Below are 20232 nucleotides of genomic sequence, written 5' to 3'. Positions count from 1 at the left end.
CCTTTTAATAGTAATATTGCTGCTGTTTCAATAGCTCTTGTGTGTTGATCTGTTAACATCTGTGGGTTTTTTTCTTGGCTGCTTTTTAATTGCTCATTTTGTGTTATAGTTTCCATCATGTTGGGCTGGAATATTCTTTTGCATTTTCATTGTGCTGCTTTTGTACAGTAGTGTGTTTTAGCTCTTGTAGTTTTCTAGTGATTGGTCTGGCATGGTCTTTTTTTTAACTTGCACAATATATTGAGAATTGGTTTTATAGGTGTCCAGAGGTGTCTTATAAATGTAAGTAAATAACTATAATAAAATATAAATATGTGGAGGATACCAGGTTTTCATAAGGCTATGATTACTTGTAGGTGGAAAATCCAGTTTCTGAATAGTAAGACACTGTCTCATGATCAGACCAGGCTATGGTGGGATTTTTTTCTCTCGTTCTGATTGGTTGGCAACCCTAAGGCCTTTCTGTCTGTTTGAAAAAACGATCTTCATTTTCCCAGAAGCCCTTATCCCAAAGTGACAGCAGCCAACCAGATTGGCTGGTTGTTGAATGCACTTTGCACAGTCATGGGTAGATCATGAATCAGGTTAAACCTTACTGGAATGGTGATCTACTCTTTATCACACAACCCATGTTTGGAAAACAGGAGTTTCTTAAAGTGAGGAGAAACAGCCAGTGTTGCTGAGGGAGACTGTACACACTTTCTCCAGGCACTCGCATTATTTTGAGTCTTCTTGTCCCTTGAGACCCTCATCTCTAAACATGGACATCAGCATACATTCCTCTCAGGATCCCAGTCCAGCTTCTTTGCTTCCTCTGTAACTTCATTTAAATTCTTTTTCCTTGTGGTGTGCCCTTCAGTGCTCCCCTAGTCTCTATCAGATGACCCAGCCTTTCACTGCCCTATTCAGCATCTGTGTCTCTGAAATTATATGCTGAGCAACCCTGTGTGAAGGCAGGCCTGGCTTCTAGACACCTGCGAAGACAGAGACAATGATTCGTTCTAGTCCTGAAGACTGTGTTGGTTTTGACTTTCCGATGTCATCTATGGTAGAAAGCACTGGTTTGCCATCTCCATCCCAGAAGTTTCATCTCCCATTCAGAGCACTCGAGCTTGGTCTACCAAATGAGTTCATAAGGTTGTGATTACAACAGGAGCCTAGGAGAACAGCCATGTTAGGATATAGTATACCCTTAGAAATGCATGAATATGAACAGTTTTTGCCAGGGGGTTAACTATTTAGACCAGATGTTCTTGGATTAAAACACCCAGAAGACTTCACCACTAGCTGTGCTGGCCAGGATTTCTGGGAGTTGTAGCCCAAGAACATCTGGGGACACAAGGTCAATGGTTAGGGATTGGAGAACTTAGCCAAAACATCTGGAGGAGCACAGGTTTCCCACCCTGTTTTCTTCAAGAACAAGCATATTTCTGGCTGAAACCAATTGCTTTAAAGCTGCTCCCATCTCAGAAGTGCTTCCTGAAATTCTTTTTCAAAACTTCATTGTAAATTTTTACTTCCCTCTTTCCTCCTTTTTTCCTTCTTGTACCGTGCCTCTTAGACTTCAGCAATTAAAGCTAATTTACCTAGAAAGTGTGGCAAAATGGCAATCCATTAATGTAGAAAATAAGAATTTTATTTATTTGATTTATACCCCGCCCATCTGGCCTTTAAGACCACTCTAGAAATTATGTTGTAAGATCTTGCTAGCTTTCCCCCCACCTCCTATAATTACGCGCATATCTGAAACTCTGCTTTCAGGGGGAAATGTTCAAACCATCTCTCCAACACAACTTTTCTCAGCGGGGGTCCATATGGCTCCTTGGGGGCCCTGGCACACTTGAAGGGGGTTACAGATTGAAAAATATGAGGAGGGGAGCCCATCTTTATCTGTTCTTGTCCTATCCTTGCTTGGCAGGGGGTTCCAGGAACATGAGAAGATCCCTAGAATGGCCATGATCATAAAGGTTGATAATGGCTGTTCTAAAGCATGGCATGCAGAGTACCTTAGAAGCAGAATATGAATAGAATCATTAGCAACTTATCAGTGCCTTGCTCTTGACCTTTAAAAACAGCATGACTTGCAACAATAAACATACTGTATAATTGTAATTTACATGGTATCACGAGCTTCCTTGACTGCTTTTTACTTAATCTGGAAAGGGGCAAGAACAGATCAAATGAAGTTCAAATTCTAGGTCAAGCTAGATGTGCCAGTGCTTGGAAATAATATGTAAGTTTTAAAGTGTTAGTGTTAAAATAGCTGTTTTGCACTAAAGATGAGGGCAGACGAATTCAGCATCTAGACATCTACTGTAGCCCAGAATCAGTTTTGTTGCAGGTAACAACCTGTGACCCCACCCCACTCCACCCTCACCATGTTATAAACTGCAACTTCTGTCTATCTAAGGAAGTATGGACCTTCATCACAGGTGTTAGGGCCCAACATCTGGAAAACAGATTGACCAATCAGCTTTTAAACGTTAGATATGAATTGAGTGAATAGCATGTTGTTTAGTCATTAGGTGTGGGACATACCGTATGTCTTACTTCACATAATTATGCCACTTTTTAACTGCCATGGCTCCATCCTATGGCATCCTGGGCTCTGCAGTTTGGTGAAGGGGCTTTCAAAGAGTAATGCTGTCCCCTAAACCAGTGGTCCCCAAACTTGGGCCTCCAGATATTCTTGGACTTCAACTCCCAGAAATCCTGGCCAGCAGAGGTGGCGGCGAAGGCTTCTAGGAGTTGTAGTCCAAGAACATCTGGAGGCCCAAGGTTGGGGACCACTGCCCTAAACTACAGTAGAGATTCCTTAATTGAACTACACTTTTTGGGATTCTGATGGATTCAGCCATGGCATCCAAAGTGGTATCAACATGCTATAATGTAGATCCCTTTTTATAGAGTCACTGAGGCCAACTGAGTTCAGAGGTTCCTGCTGTTGCTCCATCATTTTTCGCCCAGCTGCTTGATTGGGTGAGCCCTCTAATCCTGCTATTAAAGAGGGATATAGACAATGCATACCCTCTTAAAATATACAAAGAAAAAAGCAATCATAGAAGTCTAGAGAGCAAACCTATGCAACCCTGGGCAAGCTGCACAGTCCCAGAGTGACCTCAGAAGAGGGGATGGTAAACCCTTTATGGAGAAAACAATGGAAATTGGCTGCCATTAATCAAAATTGACTTTACAGCATGTAGTTATTAAGTCTGAATCCCTGGAATATTCCTTATCACCAACATCTATAAATCTGAAAACAACCTGGCAGAAGAAAAAAATATATAAAAGAGCCTAACTTTCCACTCAGGATGATATAACTGTGACAGAGGGCATTTGCTCTCTCTGAAGACTAATGTCATGTTTTCATCTGAAGCCATTTTGGGAGAAAACAGCCAATGTATTGTGCAAAAGACACAAAATAGCTTTTTAAATTTTTAGCTGTCCTGAGTTGCTGTGTGGAAGGAGGGAGTACAGATTAAAAAGAATACTACTGATAAATTAAGATTCTATTGATGGACATAAAGCTACTGAATTGAATTTAGGGGCACGTCAAGTATTGCAGAATCTTTTATCCTGAACAAGCTGTGAAGGGAGCACCTTGCGCCTCATTCCTCTTCGTTGTTACTTTCTTCACATGACTACGAAGCACAGAGAGGAGCGGTTTCTGTCTGTGTGCTGGGTCCTTGCTGAGATGGAAAGCCTACAAATGAGCAGGAAAGCCCTCCTGGTCAGTTTCGTCAATGACCATGTGAAGCAAGTGCTGACAGAGGGAGTGGGGCTTAGTGCTGCCTTCTACAGGTATGGAGAACAGCCTGAACAGGGTCATGTTTGATCAGGGATTGGAAACTTGGGTTTCCCCAAGTTGCTGTGATCCAACATCCAGCCCACAGAGATTCACGGAAGGGGTGGTGGAAAAGGTAAAACATCTCTGTGGCCATCAAAGTCCCTGTGATATATTAGCTCTTCCATCTGAACACAAGCATTTACTTTCCAGTGGATAACGTGGCCTTGCTTTTTGGCCCAGAACCCTTGGGAGATGCAGGAAAACAATCCTCAGTGAGCTATAAACCTAATTAACACCCTCTCTTTCTCTTGCTCAGCAGCTCTAGCTGAAGTAGACACACTTTCCATGTCACATACCAATTAAAACAGAAGCACAGAAACCCACTGAGCCGACAAAACACGTCTCCCCGCTGGCTTCGTTCACTCCTCTCATCCTAATTAAGTCCTTTGTGTGTGTATTTGGGGGGGGGGAGCCTTCAAAATCAGGCTAGCACTAGGCACCTGCCTACAGTCACTGGTCCCCTTGCTGCTTGAAGGCATCTGTAAGTAATGAAAGCCCAAGCGGAGCCCCACAATGGCCAGCACTAATTCAGGAAGCAGTATAACCAAGGGAGGTCTTGCAAAAAACAGTATCCGTGCTAGCTCTGTCCTTACTCAATGAGTAGCTTTTCTTAACCTAGTGGTCCCTTCACCGTTGATGTATTGGACTACAGGTCCCATCATGCTCAGCCCTTCCATGGCTGTATTGTGTATACCATAATCCACTTAGAACGCATACATCTTTCTCTTCCTCCCAAGATGGCTCTCAGGATTGCTTTCATGAAAAGGCCTGCCTGGCTTCAGCTTGGTGGCTTCAGCTGTCACATGTTTGGGGCCAGCCTGACCATTACAGGCAAAGGGAGGCAGCAGGTCATGAGGAACAGGCTGCAACTCCGGTCAGCCTTTGTATACGGGGAAACTAAGAGATATAGCCTCAGCCAGGAAAAACACCTTGGGCCAACCTTGCATGCCTGTGGCTACCAGATGCTGTGGCTCTGCTCTGAACACAAGCAGGGCTAGGGGAAAGAACCGTGTTAACACTACCCGGTGATCCTTGGGAGAAAAGAAGATTCTTCGGAAGTCATGTGTTTTATGCTAGAGAAAGGGCAGCCTTCCAGGTGTAGTTGGACTACAACACCCATCAATTCTAGCCAACATAGCCAGTGGCAGGGAATGTGGGGAACCCAACATCATCAGGAGCCCAGTTATTTTTTAGAATTGATCCTACTTGTCACCTACTTTCTCTCCTCCTCATCCAGCCCAGAAGGTGACTTGAGTCTGTGGGGCCCTTAATGAGGTTGTCAGGTTCTACTCATCATGAACATCTTTCCTCTTTTATCTGAAACATGATGAGTTGCGCCATTAAGAGTTCTCATCCATCTTTTTTTTTCTGGCTGTTCCCTTGTTTTCACTGAAGACAAGCCCTCCCCCCCATTAGCAATCAGCTCCACTTATATATAGGGACCCAGCTGTTTCCCTCCACAGCAGCAGCTGGGGAAGAGCAGGACAAGCTCACCACAGAGTGATGTAACAAAGAGCAGCTATTTTTAGCACCATTGTTGCAAATATGTATATTCAGTTCCAGTTGACCAGCAGCTGTTCTTGCCACATTCAGAGCAGAAACCACACAGTTTCTGCATGTGATGTAAAGCCAAAATAAGCAAATTGACACCTTTCTTATGTGACTGGATTTCAACTTCCATCAGCCTTACACAGCATGACCAAAAGTGTAGAGATCATGAGAACTGCACATCACCATCTAGAGAACCTCACATGGTCTATATTATGAAGCAAAACGATAAGTAAAGGTAATTTAGAAAAGATACAGGAGGGATAGCAGGTCAGTAATGGTAGACTGGGCTACCATGCCGGAGGAAAGTATGGCAGCATCCTTTGGAAAAAGGAGTGTTTTGCAACTTCTAGAGAATTTCATCATCCATATTCAAATGGCTTTCTAGCTCTTGTAGCTGGGCAATGTGTTTGAAAAGCATACATGACATTTCTCAATATTTCTGAAGTGACAGAAGAGTTTCAACAAGGTTTCTCTCCAGTGGGGGGAGAAGGGATGTGTGGCCATAATGATGATGCTGGACTGCATCTCCCATCTGCGTCAGTGTACACAATGGCTAAAGATCAGGGGAGTTGTTGTCCAACAGCATCAGGAGGACCATATATTCCAGGCTACCCCAAGCCTGTACAAAGGGATTCCATGCCCTGTATAGCAAACCATCAATGTTATACAAAAGAGCCACCTCTCACAGTGATGCATGAAATGAAGTCAATCTGCACATTTCATAGGGTTCATGAGCTAATATTTTTCTTGACTGTTTCCCCCCCCCCCCAAGTCCTTTTGCTTACAGAAGATACATTGCTCTTCTAGCATATTCGGTGACTTGTACACATAGTTTCCAAGTTCTGGAATAACAGAAATAGACAGACCCTGCAAGACGGAGATGTATTGAGGACTTGAGTTTGATTCCCTTTAGGTCAAGCGCTTCTATCAGGATGGGGAATTTTTTTTTTATGCCAAACTGCAATTCCTTTCCACCCTAGCAAGCCTGACCAATGGTGAGGCATGAGAGATGCTCCTCAGTATCTAGAGAGCTAGAGATTCCCTGTCCTTGGCTTGTACCTTCCCTGCTTACATCCTGACATTGACTTATTTTGTTTTTAAATTGTGTGAATTTTAATGTTGTGAGCCGTTTGGGGTCCCCCTGTTGGGAGAAATGTGGCATATAAATCATCATCATCATAGACTGGTCCTTTTCATCTTCACTTGCCACAGGTAATCCCAATTGTTCCACAAACTGGGTTTGGTCAAGAGCCATGCAATTTCATTGATACCAAAGTGGGAAAATACGTGCCCTTCTAGATGTAGGTAGACCACAACTCTCATCATTTGTCACCATCATCTATGGTGGCTAATGATAATGGAAGCCTACACTCCAGAATTCCAGAACGAGCTGGAATTTTTAGCATGTATACATTATTGAAACAGTGACATCTAAGTTAGCTTGGGCATGTCGTGATAATGGCTGACGGTTGGATTCCAAAGGATCTCCTGTATGGAGAATTAGCGCAGGGAAACTGCCCCAGAGGGAGACCACAGCTGTGATACAAGGACATCTGCAAGCAGGATCTGAAGGCCTTAGGAATGGACCTCAACAGATGGGAAACCTTGACATCTGAGTGCTCAGCCTGGAGGCAGGCGGTGCAGCATGGCCTCTCCCATTTTGAAGAGACCCTTGTCCAGCAGGCGGAGGCAAAGAGGAAGTCACAAAAGCAGCAAAATCAGGGAGCTGGACAGGAGACAGACTGTATTTGTCTTCAGTGTGGAAGGGATTGTCACTCTCGAATCTGCCTCCTCAGCCACACTAGACGCTGTTCCAAGTCCTCCATACAGAGCACGTTACCATAGTCTCTCAAGACTGAAGAATGCCTAATGACACTCCAACTACATCTGGAAGGCCACACAGTCTCTATCCCTAAACGAGAATGCTGTATCGTAAGCAGGTAGCGATTCAACATACACAGACACCTGGAAGAGAGGACTACCCTCCCACTTCTCCCCACAGTTAACATGTCAAGAAAGATCATACACAGAAGCACATTGTGCCAGCACAGGGTGGCTTTAATTTATGTCTTTAATTGTGCATTCACTTGACACCACATTAGACCGTTCACATGATAAAAGACTGTAATGTCGTTGCCTGCGACTCTGTTTACAACAAGCAGTTTGACCCAAGCGTTCCCATTTCACACTTTGCTCCAGCTAAAGAAATAATCCTATTCATTACACAGTGCTCCACAAATGTACCACTTCTTTTAAAAAAAGAAAAGGCAGAAGGAGAGGGAGAAGAGAGAGAGAGAGAAAGACAGTGTTAGTTTATCGTGCCGCTCCTGAGCGCTACAACCAGACGTGGAGACTGTGACCTGGAATGTTAACGGGCTGGGCTCTCCTCACAACCCGCACATGGTGGATCTCCCCTTCAACCCAAAAGGTTGCCGGACAAGACCTTCTACAAGATGGAGTGCTTCTCGAAAGGGATCGTCAACTCCTTCGCAGCCGGCTCATCCAAAAACCAATAGAGCTTCCCGGTATGAGGCTGGACAAGGGCAGCCGGTAATGGGTTTTCCTCATCACCTTCCAATATACGCTGTCCCAAAGAAAGGAGGTTAAGACTCTCATAATATGGATCTCTAAAGTACATGCACATTGCTCAAGAGGCTAATGTTTCTTTTGCCTCCCACACTTGCCCCTTCTGAAAGTTAAGACTTTTGAGTTGGTTCTGCTGGACTTCTCAGCAGCTTTTGATACCATCAACCACGCTATCCTTCTGGGTCATCTCTCTGGGATGGGACTTGGAGGCATTGTTTTAGTGGCTGGGGGACTGGTGGACTCCTGTTCAACACTTTGGCCTTTGGTGCATCCCTCATGGATCTGTTTTGACCCCTATGCTATTTAACATCTACATGAAACCACTGGGAGAGGTTGTCCAGTTTTGGGGTTCAGTATCATCAATATGCTGATGACACCCATCTCTATCTCTCCTTTCCCTCTAAATCCAAGGCAGCTGTCTCAGTTCTAAATCAGTGTCTGGTGTCCGTAATGGACTGGATGAGGACAAATAAAGAAACTCAATCCAGACAAGACAGAGGTGCTCCTGGTCAATCGAAAACCAGATCAAGGAACAAGGTTGCAGCCTGTGCTGGATGGGTTTACACTCACTCTGAAAACACAGGCACACAGCTTGGGGGTGTTTCTGGATTCATCTCTGAGCCTGGATGCCCAGGTTTCAGTAGTGGTGAGTTGTTCATTTGCACAGTTAAAATAGTGTGCCAGCTGTGTCTGTTTCTTGAGGTATGATCTGGCTGTAGTGACACATGCCCTAGTTACATCTCAGTTGGAGTACTGTGACGTGCTGTATGTGGGACTGCTTTTGAAAAGTGTTTGGAAATTTCAAAGGGTCCAAAACGCCACCGCTAGATTGTTAACTGGTGCTGGTTACAGGGAACATGTAACCACCCCTGTTATAACAGTTCCAGTGGCTGCCAACCTGTTTCTGGACACAATTCAAAGTGCTGGCTTTAACCTAAAGGTAAAGGTTCCCCTTGACAATTTTTGTCCAGTCGTGTTTGACTCTAGGGGGCGGTGCTCATCCCCGTTTCCAAGCCATAGAGCCAGCGTTTTTGTCCAAAGACAATCTTCCGTGGTCACATGGCCAGTGCGACTTAGACACAGAACGCTGTTACCTTCCCACCGAAGTGGTCCCTATTTATCTACTTGCATTTGCATGCTTTCGAACCGCTAGGTTGGCGGGAGCTGGGACAAGCGACGGGCACTCACTCCATCGCGTGGATTCGATCTTACAACTGCTTGGTCTTCTGACCCTGCAGCACAGCCTTCTGCGGTTTAGCCCGCAGCGCAAACCCCTAAACTGAACTCTCCCACTTCAGACCAGTCATCCTCAACTCATGAGAGGGCAACAGAAGTGACAACAGAAGGAGGAAGGCTAGGATATTCCTCTTTTTGAGTGAGTATCCGCTGTGGTTTCTGAAAGGATGAAGAGGGTGAAACTATGAGGAAACTCAGAAGCACATGTTTGTTAAGACAGATCGCTAGTGGTTAGAGCTGTGGCTTCAGTTCTCTGCGTAAGCGCCCCACGCCCCACTGCTACCAGAAAGGCAAGAAAACAGAGTAAATCCATGCATACACATTAATATGCACTGGCTGGAATTGTACCAATGCTTGCATAAGATCTGCATAACTTGTCATGGCCAAGTGTGGCTAATTGACAAGGGGTGCATTTCGGTTCCGTGTGGCTAGGCATGCAAGCAAGGCACAGCTTGGTAATTAGCTGCAACTGGACACAACATCACGCAAATCTTATGCAAACACCAACGGGATCGTGGCCATAAGCTGCTTTTTCCAACACAGAGATCTACCAAAAAGGTTCTAGTTCCACAGCAAGGGAAGGAACCCTCCAGCCTCTGGGTCTAGTCTGACCTATGGGGATTCCTCATCCAGTCTCCTGGGAAACGAAAATGAAAGCTACCTTTATCACAGCCGCCTTACTGTCTCCAGTGGCAACAAACACCACGCTCCTTGCTGCATTCAGCACCGGCAGGGTCAGCGTGATCCGCTCCGGAGGGGGCTTTGGGGAATTGCTAATTGCTGCCACAATCTTCTCCCGCTCCTGCCAGAGGAAAAGCGATATGAAAGAGGAAGAAGGAAAGAGGCAAGTGAGAGGTATAGCAACACAGTTGTGTCCCACTAGGGCAGATACATTGTGTTTCTGTTTGCTTAGCTTTCCCTGTTGAGGGCTTGGGGTAAATGTGCCAGGGCCCTGCAGGCTCGATGCTGAACACAAAAGTTAACAAACATCCCACAACGGCACTCGAGAGCATTATTCATGAACCACAGAAAAAGCATCGTTTCTGCTTTCAAGAAACTAACTTACAAATTCTTTGAGAGTGGAGGTGGGCGGATCAAAATAAAAATAGGTGTTACAGAAATGTGTATTTTAGAATTGGAATGGATCTCAAGCACCATCTAGTCAATCTCCTATTGAAAAGGGAAATCCATAGTTCCTTGCCACAGGGTGAGCTACGCTTTGCTTTCTTCCAATAAAGGAGAGTCCACCACCTTCTCAGACAAGCGTCTTTCACCACTGAGGTGGTCAGAGGTTCTTCCTAACACTTGACTGAATCTCGCTTCCCAGAATCTTGAACCTACTGGCTCAAGTCCTACCCTCTGAGCACTGGAGTGAAAAATAAAATTGGCTTCACCTTTCAAACACCATTTAAATTCATAAGCCAGGTTGGTTGGAGGAGGATGGGAGAATTTACTCCAGGAAGGGTTGGACTGCTGCTTCCATCATCCTCCTTCGGGGCAGGGCAGGGGGAGACGATGAGAGCTGAAGTCAAACCCATCTAGATGGTGGGAAGTCTGTTCTATGAATTCTTGTGGTGTTTTCAAAAAAGTTTATTCTGATAACAACATTTTAGTAATTCCTTGAGAAGAAGAGAGCCACCCAACCATCTTAAACTGTGGCAGAAACATAGACATGCCAGGCATCAGGTCAGACAGTGGAGACTGTATTTGCAAAAGAGCAGTTTAAGAATTCACAGAGCCTGGGATTTTGTTTTCTATCTAGACGATACCATCCAGAATTCCCTAGCCACTAGGCCTGTTGGCTGTAGGATTTTCTGTGCATTTGCAGCCATGAGGAGATCCCAGCAAATTCAAGTCCCTGAATGACTCTATGGTAGATTTTTAAATATCCAGGCATCTAGCGGTCCAAGCAGCCCTTATAAATAGCCATGACCCATTCCAAAATGTTTTTAAACTTGGATCAGGTGGGCTTTTGCCTGAAACAATAATACTGATGCTTTACAACATATATGCCTTCTTGCTTCTTCAGCAAGTGTCCTTATTTTTTTAAGAGCAACTCATTACTTCTCGCTCTTTTCTACATTGGGCTGCCCAGCCTCAACTTTTTGTTGTGGGTCCTCATTTCTACTTCACAATCTCTTAACTGAAATGCAGATATAACTAAATATTCTCCCCAAATTCAAATATCACCCCCTTCCACCAAAGCAATGTTTTAAGAATCACAAATGAAATACTGATATACAAACAATAATTTCTTTCACTAGCTGCCCTATTTCTTTTGAAAAGCAGTAACTCTGACAAAGGCTTTACTCCCCACAAAAGGAACACCTTAAAGGCCAGGATCACACCCTGGCTCCTATGCAGAAGGCAGCCCCTGTCCCAGTTTAGGGATATGACTCTTGGTGCAGTCCATTCTGAAGAACAGAGGTGCACATACTTTCGGTTTTCAGTGTCAACTCCCACAATTACCTAGGCAGCCTGGCAAATATACAGTGGTGCTCCACTAGACGCTTACCCCTCATGACGACAAAATTGCTTGATGATGACTTTTTTGCAATCGCTATAGCGATCGCAAAACGATGTTTCCTATGGAAGATTTCCATTTAATGATGATTAGGTCCGTGCTTCGCAAACCGATTGTTCACAAGACGACGATTTAAAACAGCTGATCAGCGGTTCGCAAAATGGCTCCCTGCTGTTTTCTGGACTGATTTTCACAAGACCACGATTGCGAAATGGCCGCCCTATGGAGGATCTTTGCAGGACGATCAGGTATTTCCCCCACTGGAATGCATTAACTGGTTTTCAATGCATTCCAATGGGTTCTTTTTTCGCATGACAATGATTTTGCTGTACAGTGATTTTAACGGAACGGATTATTGTCGTCATGCGAGGCACCACTGTATATACCTCTTGTTTAACACACATGGTTAAATCACAACTTAGATTTTTTTAATTGGATTTTTCTTAATGATTTAAATTTTTTTAAAACCTGATTTTTAAATTTAAATTATGATTTCAATCGTGGTCTAAATTAATTTGATTTTTTTAATCACTGATTTTTTTTAATCCACCCTGTTTAACAGGGAGGAAGAAAGCCTGTGGGCAAGCAGACTGACAACAGAAGAGAAGCTTCTGGTGGGCTCAGGAGATTCTCCGCTTCCCATCAGTCAAACCATAACCTGTTACAAGTAAAGCAATCTCTTTCCCGCACAACCTAAGCCCTCGGCGATAAGGCACATGAGAAATCCAATTACAGGGAAGGGATTAGTCAGCCCTGCTGCATCAACTTCACTTGTCTGGAACAGCAATGCTGGCAGCACTAAGATAACTTCATCCCTCAAATCTTGTGGGGGTGGGATCCCGAGTGATCTAGCCATTAAAAAAAAATTAACACCGACCACAGAAGGTTCACACAGCCACATAAAGCAGGCAGTAACTGGGTTCCATGCTTCCAGCCTCTGCTGCAGAGAATTTTCTTTTTTAAACAGAAGTTGCAGCGGAAACAAAAAAAAATATATATTAAACACAGTAAATGTTCATATAGAATGTTATCACCTCTGGCAAAGTCTCAATTCCTAATGGTTTCCTCAGCATTTTAGCATTTTAGTTTTGTTCGTTTGTTTGTTTTTACAACTGATCGCTCATGTAGTTCAACAGTATCATTACTTGTAAATTTAGAAACATTTATTCCATTCCTGGAAAAATGCAAAATACTGGAAAACAAGTTTTTCTCTTTTGAGCAATTCTTTCTTTAAAGTTTCTTGCCACTAAATTCATGCATGCATGCATGCATATATAAATACCAGATCTTTGAATGGTCTAATTGGTTATTTACTAAATGAGCACTTTGGTGGAAGCAATTTTAATTTGTCAATCTACAAGTTAAACTCCCACATTTGCTTAATTTTTGAAGCTATTTTGGTTCTGCTACATTACTGTAAGAGAAATAAGAAAAGAAAATGTTACAGCTGCTCCTTCTCATAGACGACCAGTAGATTTTGTTTACTAAATTATAAATTCTTTTATATTTCACCCTAAAGGCAGCAACACTGAAGTTTTGGCAATATGCAAAACTGTTTATATTTTAAATGAATTTATTTAAATTAGTTATAAATAAGGTGATTAAACAACCTGCATTTAGTCTGGGTGATTTTCTCTGGAGATGTATTTTAAATACCCTCAAGCTTTTAGCTCTCCCTGGGGATCTGTTAAAGATCGGTAAATGAAAGGAAAATGTGAATGGTCATGTATGTAATGAAACAGATACTGCAAATCTAAGAGAAAAGATGGAAGAAGAATGCTGGAAAAAGAACAGCAGGAAAATGTGTTGATCCTATCAAGTTCTACCCAATGCCCTCCCTGATTACCCCTCCCTGAATACCTCACTCTATAAGCTGTTAGGTTTTGGGACTAGGATTCATAGGCCAATCGTTACTAGGGATAAAGGTATTACACATCCACATATGTTTCACTGGCAGTCAACTTGTGTCTTGAAGGCAACAGTCAAAACAGGGATGGCACGAAAGTGTCTCCCTCCAAACTTGGTCAGACTAGAGCTCCCATCACCTATGGCCACTGTGGCTAATGGGATCGGTGGTATAATTATATCTGAAAAAAATGAACATTTCCCACTCTGGTTCTAAAGACTCAATGAGTTGGGAGATGAACCAGATTTTAAAATGGCTTTCTCAGTCTCAGGATGTAACGGCCCAATGAACTCCAACTCAAGGCTGCTAGAACAAAGCGCTTTTTCGGTAAGCTGGAAAAGGTCCCTTTCTGGACTAAAAATCCCCTAATCTCCCCATTATGTTCAAAATTGCTTCAGGCTAAGGCTGGAGCTAGGTATTAGTAAAATGTAATCTGGCTGCACTCTGCTTTCTCAGTAAAGCTGACTAGGGAGGGACCAGCTCATTCTGCTTCTTTCATTTCAGCCCCTTGGGAGGCATGCCTTCCTCCAGTGAGATTACATCCGCCCAAGAAAAGCAGACCATGATTCCACAGCTTATCTGCTTGGCTCACCTGTAAGAGGGGATGATCCGGAAAAAGGGAACAAGTATGCCCATCAGGCCCAACTCCCAAGATTAAGAGGTCAAACACAGGCATGTCTTCTCCCTGGAAGGCCTAAAAGGCAGAAGAAACACAACCCGGGAATAAAACATCACATTGATTGGTCTGATTTTTTATACAGTCCTTCAATACATGATAATCAGAGAAGTTTACAGAACATAATCTAAACCCCATTTTTTTAAAAAAACATCAGAAATATAGTGACTGTCCTTTTAAAAAAATACATGGCAGAAATCTGGGCAAAGAAAAAGAATTTTTAACCTGTCATTAAGGAATTAAGAGAGGAGCCAAGCCACCACAATTCCATTAGTATATTCAAAGGATGGGCAGACTATGCTCAAAACCATTAAAGCAGGGCTAGGGAAACCTCTGATCCTCCAGATATTGTTGGATTCCAATGCCCATCAGCCCCAGCTGCACAGCCAACAGTTAGGAATGGTGGGAGTTGAAATCTAGCATCTTAAGGGCTAGATCTGCCCCAGCCTTGGGTTCAAGGATGACCTCAAGTCCGCCATGATTTTCAAAACCTAGAAACCTTAATCTTTCAAGTCTGAGATGTACAGCTCTAGTGGCAACAACTCCCATATCCCAATATTCTCTCCTACAGTTGACTTTGCTTGCTTACTCTTACAGCCCCAGCCTTCTCTATGAGGTCACTGCCTGTGACATCAACACCCTGTCCAAGGTGTACAAGAGTCATTTTGCAAGCAGCCACAACAAATCTTCATCTTCCTCTGAAGCTGTTTTCACCTGTCCTCCCTCTTCCAAGTTTCTGATACCTCAGGTTACAGCTATAAGGTAAACCATTAAGACAGTTCCAAGGTGGGAGGGGGGGAGCTATTTCAAGGGGGCTGCAGCAAAAACAGGAACAAGTCTAGTGGCATCTTAAAGCCTAGCTAGTCTTATCTGACACTAGTGAAGATGTCAGGTTTTGCTCTGGTAAAAGACCAATAAGTCCCGTCCTTGCTCTCTCTCTTTCCCTTGCTCTTCTGCAAAATCTCAGGGGTGGTGGTGGTAATCTCTCTGTGTCTTGGGGAAAATAGCCTGTGATCAGACTGATGTGGATCAAGTCAATTTAACACAGGATTCAAAATCTCTTCCTGCTTCTTCTTTTGTCTGAATAAAAGTGTGCTGTGTGCATGGTGGCAGTGCTGTAATATTGGAATCTAGATTTTGACCACAAAGTGTTGGGGTGTATGTGGGATAAACATTTTTCCACCTCTTTCATGTTCTGGTAACGTGTAATTGTGTTTTATTCCTATTGTGTTTTATTCAGACAGCCTATGATGTTCTGAATATAAATACCTAGTCACTGGTTGTTCCCATCTAATATGGTTTTAGTAGAAGATTACAATACCCAGAATCCCCAAGCTAATTTTTTTGGACGACTACTTCCAGAATCTCTTAAGCAGCACAGACAATTATCTAACCTATTCAGTTATTAAAGCTGGGAAATGAGTAACATCCATGCAAAATTTTGGTGCTTCTCTCTCAGGCCATTCAGTAAGAGAATCCCCCAGCCTCCATGGCCTGTCAAAATCTAACTCGTGCAGTTATTTAAGCTAAGGCATTTGTAGTGTGTATGGAATGTTCTGTGCTTCTGGATCTTCCAGAATGCCCCAGCCAGTATGGCCTAAGTATTTAAATTCAGGTGACTAGGTATTTAAATTCAGAACATCACAGGCTCTCTAGCCAGCAGGGCTGCTGGATGGCTAAGCCATGAAGGCGTTTAAGCTGAGATAGCAGTAGCCACATAAATTACATTTTAAAAATGGGAACTCTGGCATCTTTTTAAGTAAGGAGATTACAATTGGCAGAACCCCCAGAAAGTGTGGCCAGTCGAGATCTAATCTACCTAGTTATTTATGGTAAGAAAGCGGTCGTATCCATGCAAAATATTGTGTTTCTTGCTTTGACTGTTTCAGTTTGGCTTGTGTGGGCTCTAGTTTTAAGAGGTCTATATCTCCCAGAACCCCCTCGTCAGCATGGTCACTCAGAACACAATCCACCCAGTGATTTTAACTGTGACCTCTGTGATTACCAGGCCAAATGTTGTGCTTCTGGATCCTACTATTTCTGAGTACTACAAAGACAAACAAATCACACTCACTGACTCACTCACACACCGTTAGGTATATTTGTAAGCTAAGCTTTTCTGGACTGTAGCCAGTTCTTTGGATATAGATTAAACTGGTTGAACTGGTTAATCTTTACGGCACCACACGAGTCCTTGTTGCTATTAATAAACATCAGTTACCTAATTATGAAGAACAAGTCTTAATCTTTTGGGAGTACTTTCTTTTAAGACAATTTACAACTGCCCCATTCCCAGCATTTCCCTCCTTCAATTAGTATTTCAAACGATGGATGTACAACACGGACAGTATGTGTCGTGCTCCAAATATTGTTGGACAACTCCCATTACTCCTTACCGGCAGAGCAACCGATTAGGGGTAGTCAGAGGGGCAGCCAAACCACTGTTGGAATGTGACAGGACCCTTGCTACAACAATTTGTGGCTCTGTTGCGGGCGGGGGGCGATATCCCCTTTTGCAGTTCCTTAAGTTAGCTAAACAAAAGTGTCTTTAGATGTGCTGGAAACAGGCAGGGCTCAAGATTTTGGGAATACAACATCTTGCGTGAGGTGCAAGAAGGCTTCAGTATTAGAGGCCACCTCAGACAGCCGGAGGCACACACAGTTCCAACCATACCTCTTTCAGCTTTGTAGCATAATCTGCAGCTGCCTCTTCCACCGGCAGCGAAGGATTGATTACAACAATTTGGTCCTCGGGTATAGCAAATTTAGGAAGGAGAAAAGTCTGGAACAAACAACCACAAGCCACATTATAGTAATTTTTTAAAAGACCTGGGATCAGGCTTAAATCATTGATATTATTATTTGAAAACATTGCATAAGGGTCTGGTACGAGCCTCCAATGGACCACGGAAATGCTCTGTCTGTGGTAAGTAGTCAGTGCCTGAGTGGAGGAATCCCACAGATGAAAGCACAGACAGGGGTAAGGCGATCTTTGTCCATTCTCATCTCCTTCGAGAGTTCCCTACATCTCTCTTCTGTCTCACTACAGGCAGCAGCACGGGGGGCATTAAAGTGAGGGTGGAATCAGCAAAGGTTGCCTCCCCATTCTGGCGGCACAGCCACACATGCACGGACGGGCTGGTTCTGAGGGCTGGACCCACATCAGGTGCACCTGGAATAAGGATATTCATATGTATTTACGAATATAAATATCCCCATCTCTAGAAGTAATATATTGCCCAACATGGTCCCACTCCCTGCTTGTACGGCTGTGCCAGCTCACGTGAAGAGGCATCAAGTAAGCAAAACAAATGGCACATGGAAGTCAATAATCACCAGTATTGTCCCTTCAAAGCCATAGACTTTGGTGTATTAATGTACTGATATACCGGCAACAATTCTTTAAAAATTGCAGGGCAGCCATGGGGCAATCATGGTGGCTACCTTCCCCAAGCACCGAGGATGGGAAAAGAATCGATGGGTACGTGCACACATCCTGTACCAGTAAGGAATGAATGGATACATCCTCCGTACCATTTAAACTCACCTCTAGGCGAGGGGAAAAAGAAACCAGAAATAAACCACTGGCCAAGAAGATGAGTCGGTCTTGGTCATGCTTCATATGCTTGGAAATTTACAAAACAATCTTTAAAAATGGCCAAATCATTTTAACTGGGGTTCTTTTGCCAGGTGTGATCGAACCCAAAATTGTCCAACGCTCTTCCAAACAGAAAGAGCCATATGCAGCAAAACGTAACACAGAATTATATGCCAAAAAGATCCTGAGTTTGCACTTTTCTTAATTTACAGATTTAATACTTATCAGCAGACCATAGAGATTGTAACTTAAAAAATGGAGATGAGGACCAAGCCAGTTTGCCCTGATCCTGAGGCCTATAAGGAACATGTGGGGAACTCACATTAATTTTATAAGTATTAGTAAACTTTTATACCACATTATGCAGTTCACAACCCATCAGAACGTAAGTAATACAGTCATACAAACAAGAAAATGCAACAAATGCAACAAAAACAATACAAAGCCTGTGTAGAAAGGAGATCACGGTCCTGCACCCCCACCCCTGACAACCAACCTACTGGCTGCCATTACTATATCCCCCTCCTTGAGCATCCCTGACCATTTTCTACAGAATGGCTGAGCAGAGTTTGCTTTTTGTATATACCCTTGGCAGGGCTGAGGATGAGCTGTAGGAAGAACTATTTCTGCTTCTGAAAGGGCATTTATTTCTAGTGCTCAGGAAGGTCGGCAACACCTTGGAAATTAGACCAGCAAACGATCAGAATTTCATACTCCATGCTGCTATAACAGCCTTTAACCCCTCTGGGGATCCTGGTGAGAGACCACCTCGGATCAAGCCACCAATCCCCCGGCACGACTAGATTTAACCAGCTTTCCTCACTCAGGTGGAGTCAACGCCCAGTCGAGCCGCTGGGAGTAGGGCGGGGGGGGGGGAAGACTGCTTCCCCCCCCCCACTCAAGGGATCGCCCGCCTGGACAGAGAACCGCCCACCACCCCCAAACCCGGGGTGGGCGGGTAGGGGGGGCGCTCAGTTCCCCTCGCGGTCCACCCAGCCAGCCCCCCCTCCTCCTCCTCCTCGGGACACCTTGTAGGCGCCGTAGTTGCTCTCCGGGTCGTTGAGCGGGACCCGGCGCTCGTCCACGAAAGCCAGGAGCCAGCGGGAAGGGGCGGCGGCCACGGCGGGCAGCTCCTGGGCCAGGATCCGCACCAGGCTGCCCCCGGACAGCCCCAGCGAGAAACGCCCACCAGGCCCGCCGGACTGGGCCTCCCGCTGGGCCACCAGCTGGGCCAGCGCCGAGCCCAGCTCCTGCGGCGAAGGGAAGACCGAGACTTGTGGAGGGGGCGAGGCGGCGGCGGCCGGGCCGCGCCGGGGCACCGAAGAACCGGGCATGGCGAGCGGCGGTGAGGAAGGAGCCGAGAGGGGGAACTGAAAGGCCTGGAAACGAAGCCGGGCGGACCCATGGTGGCGAAGGGAGCAGAGGCGGGCGGAAGCGAGGGCGGTAGTCAGGGTTTCGCGGGCGGAAGTTCAAGAGGGTGGAAGAGCAAGAGGAGGAGGAGGAGGAGCCAAAGAAGCCAGGAAGAGGCTCGGGGATCGGAACCGAGATGCCTCCGGAAGGGCGCAGGGAAGGCAACGGAGAGCCGATCCCACCCCAACATACCTGGGAGGAAACCCCCATAGAACTGGGTGGGACTGACTTCCGAGTAAGCACAGACCGAGTCGCCTTTATACAATAGAGCCCACCAGCGTTCTCGGTGGAAGCCGTTTCTAATCTGCTCCGAGCTAAGCGAGAACCACCCAGGGAAACACCAGTTTTCAAGTGTGTAGTCAGTGTGTGCACCTTGAAGACCGTCAAGTGTTATTTAGCCCGCACTTTTCGTAAACATAATGCCCTTCTGCAGATGCACGGAGCACCACGTTCTAGCCACGGTGGTGTTGGTTGTGGATGTGGGACATCAAAATCATCATCATCGAAGAACTGCTGAGCTGAAAGGGACCTTGAGTGTGGATCATCAAGTTCAACTCCTGAGTTAAGGAGACACTCTGGGGAATCAAACTCCCAACCTGTTACCTAAACCACTGAGCTTATACGGAGTGAGATACAGGAAAATGGCAGTTAGTTTTGACACTGGTCATAAACCAGCAAAGGGCTGGTTAGCATAAATATCACAACAAAGGTCAGCTACAGAAATCAGCTACCCTCCTAAGCTGTCCGTAGTTGAATAGTTTCAGTGGGTTCTAGCTGAAGTGCAAAACGACCTTTTTTACCTCTAGACCTGCGTGAAAAATATTTTGTTATATACTCAACAAAAGTGATCCAGACAAACCTGCATGGATGAACTGATTATATACAGTAATGAGATAGA

General features: G+C 44.7%; 1 protein-coding gene across 1 annotated transcript; it reads right to left on the bottom strand.

The window, feature by feature from the left end:
• Positions 1 to 7451: 7451 nt before the first annotated feature.
• On the bottom strand, positions 7452 to 19348 carry PGLS (6-phosphogluconolactonase). The gene is made up of 5 exons (XM_020779378.3): positions 18953 to 19348; positions 17001 to 17108; positions 14243 to 14344; positions 9882 to 10022; positions 7452 to 7982 (listed from the first exon to the last, which is right to left on the bottom strand). The coding sequence occupies exons 1-5, from the start codon at positions 19256 to 19258 to the stop codon at positions 7845 to 7847; spliced, it is 795 nt and encodes a 264-aa protein (XP_020635037.3). The 5' UTR covers positions 19259 to 19348; the 3' UTR covers positions 7452 to 7844.
• Positions 19349 to 20232: the final 884 nt, after the last annotated feature.

This window comes from Pogona vitticeps, chromosome 2 (genome assembly GCF_051106095.1).
Source record: "Pogona vitticeps strain Pit_001003342236 chromosome 2, PviZW2.1, whole genome shotgun sequence".
NCBI classification, from domain to species: Eukaryota; Metazoa; Chordata; class Lepidosauria; order Squamata; family Agamidae; genus Pogona; species Pogona vitticeps.
Note: the sequence above shows the minus strand (reverse complement) of the source record. Positions and strands in the feature narration are given on the sequence as shown.

Bases quoted from the DNA above. Each gene is read 5' to 3' on its own strand.
- PGLS (XM_020779378.3), bottom strand. From the start codon at position 19,258: ATGCCCGGTTCTTCGGTGCCCCGGCGCGGCCCGGCCGCCGCCGCCTCG. The intron at 17,109-18,952 runs GTGTCCCGAGGA...TGTTTGTTCCAG, and splicing joins GCAACTACGGCGCCTACAAG to ACTTTTCTCCTTCCTAAATT. The intron at 14,345-17,000 runs GTATGGTTGGAA...TCTGCCTTTTAG, and splicing joins ATGCTACAAAGCTGAAAGAG to GCCTTCCAGGGAGAAGACAT.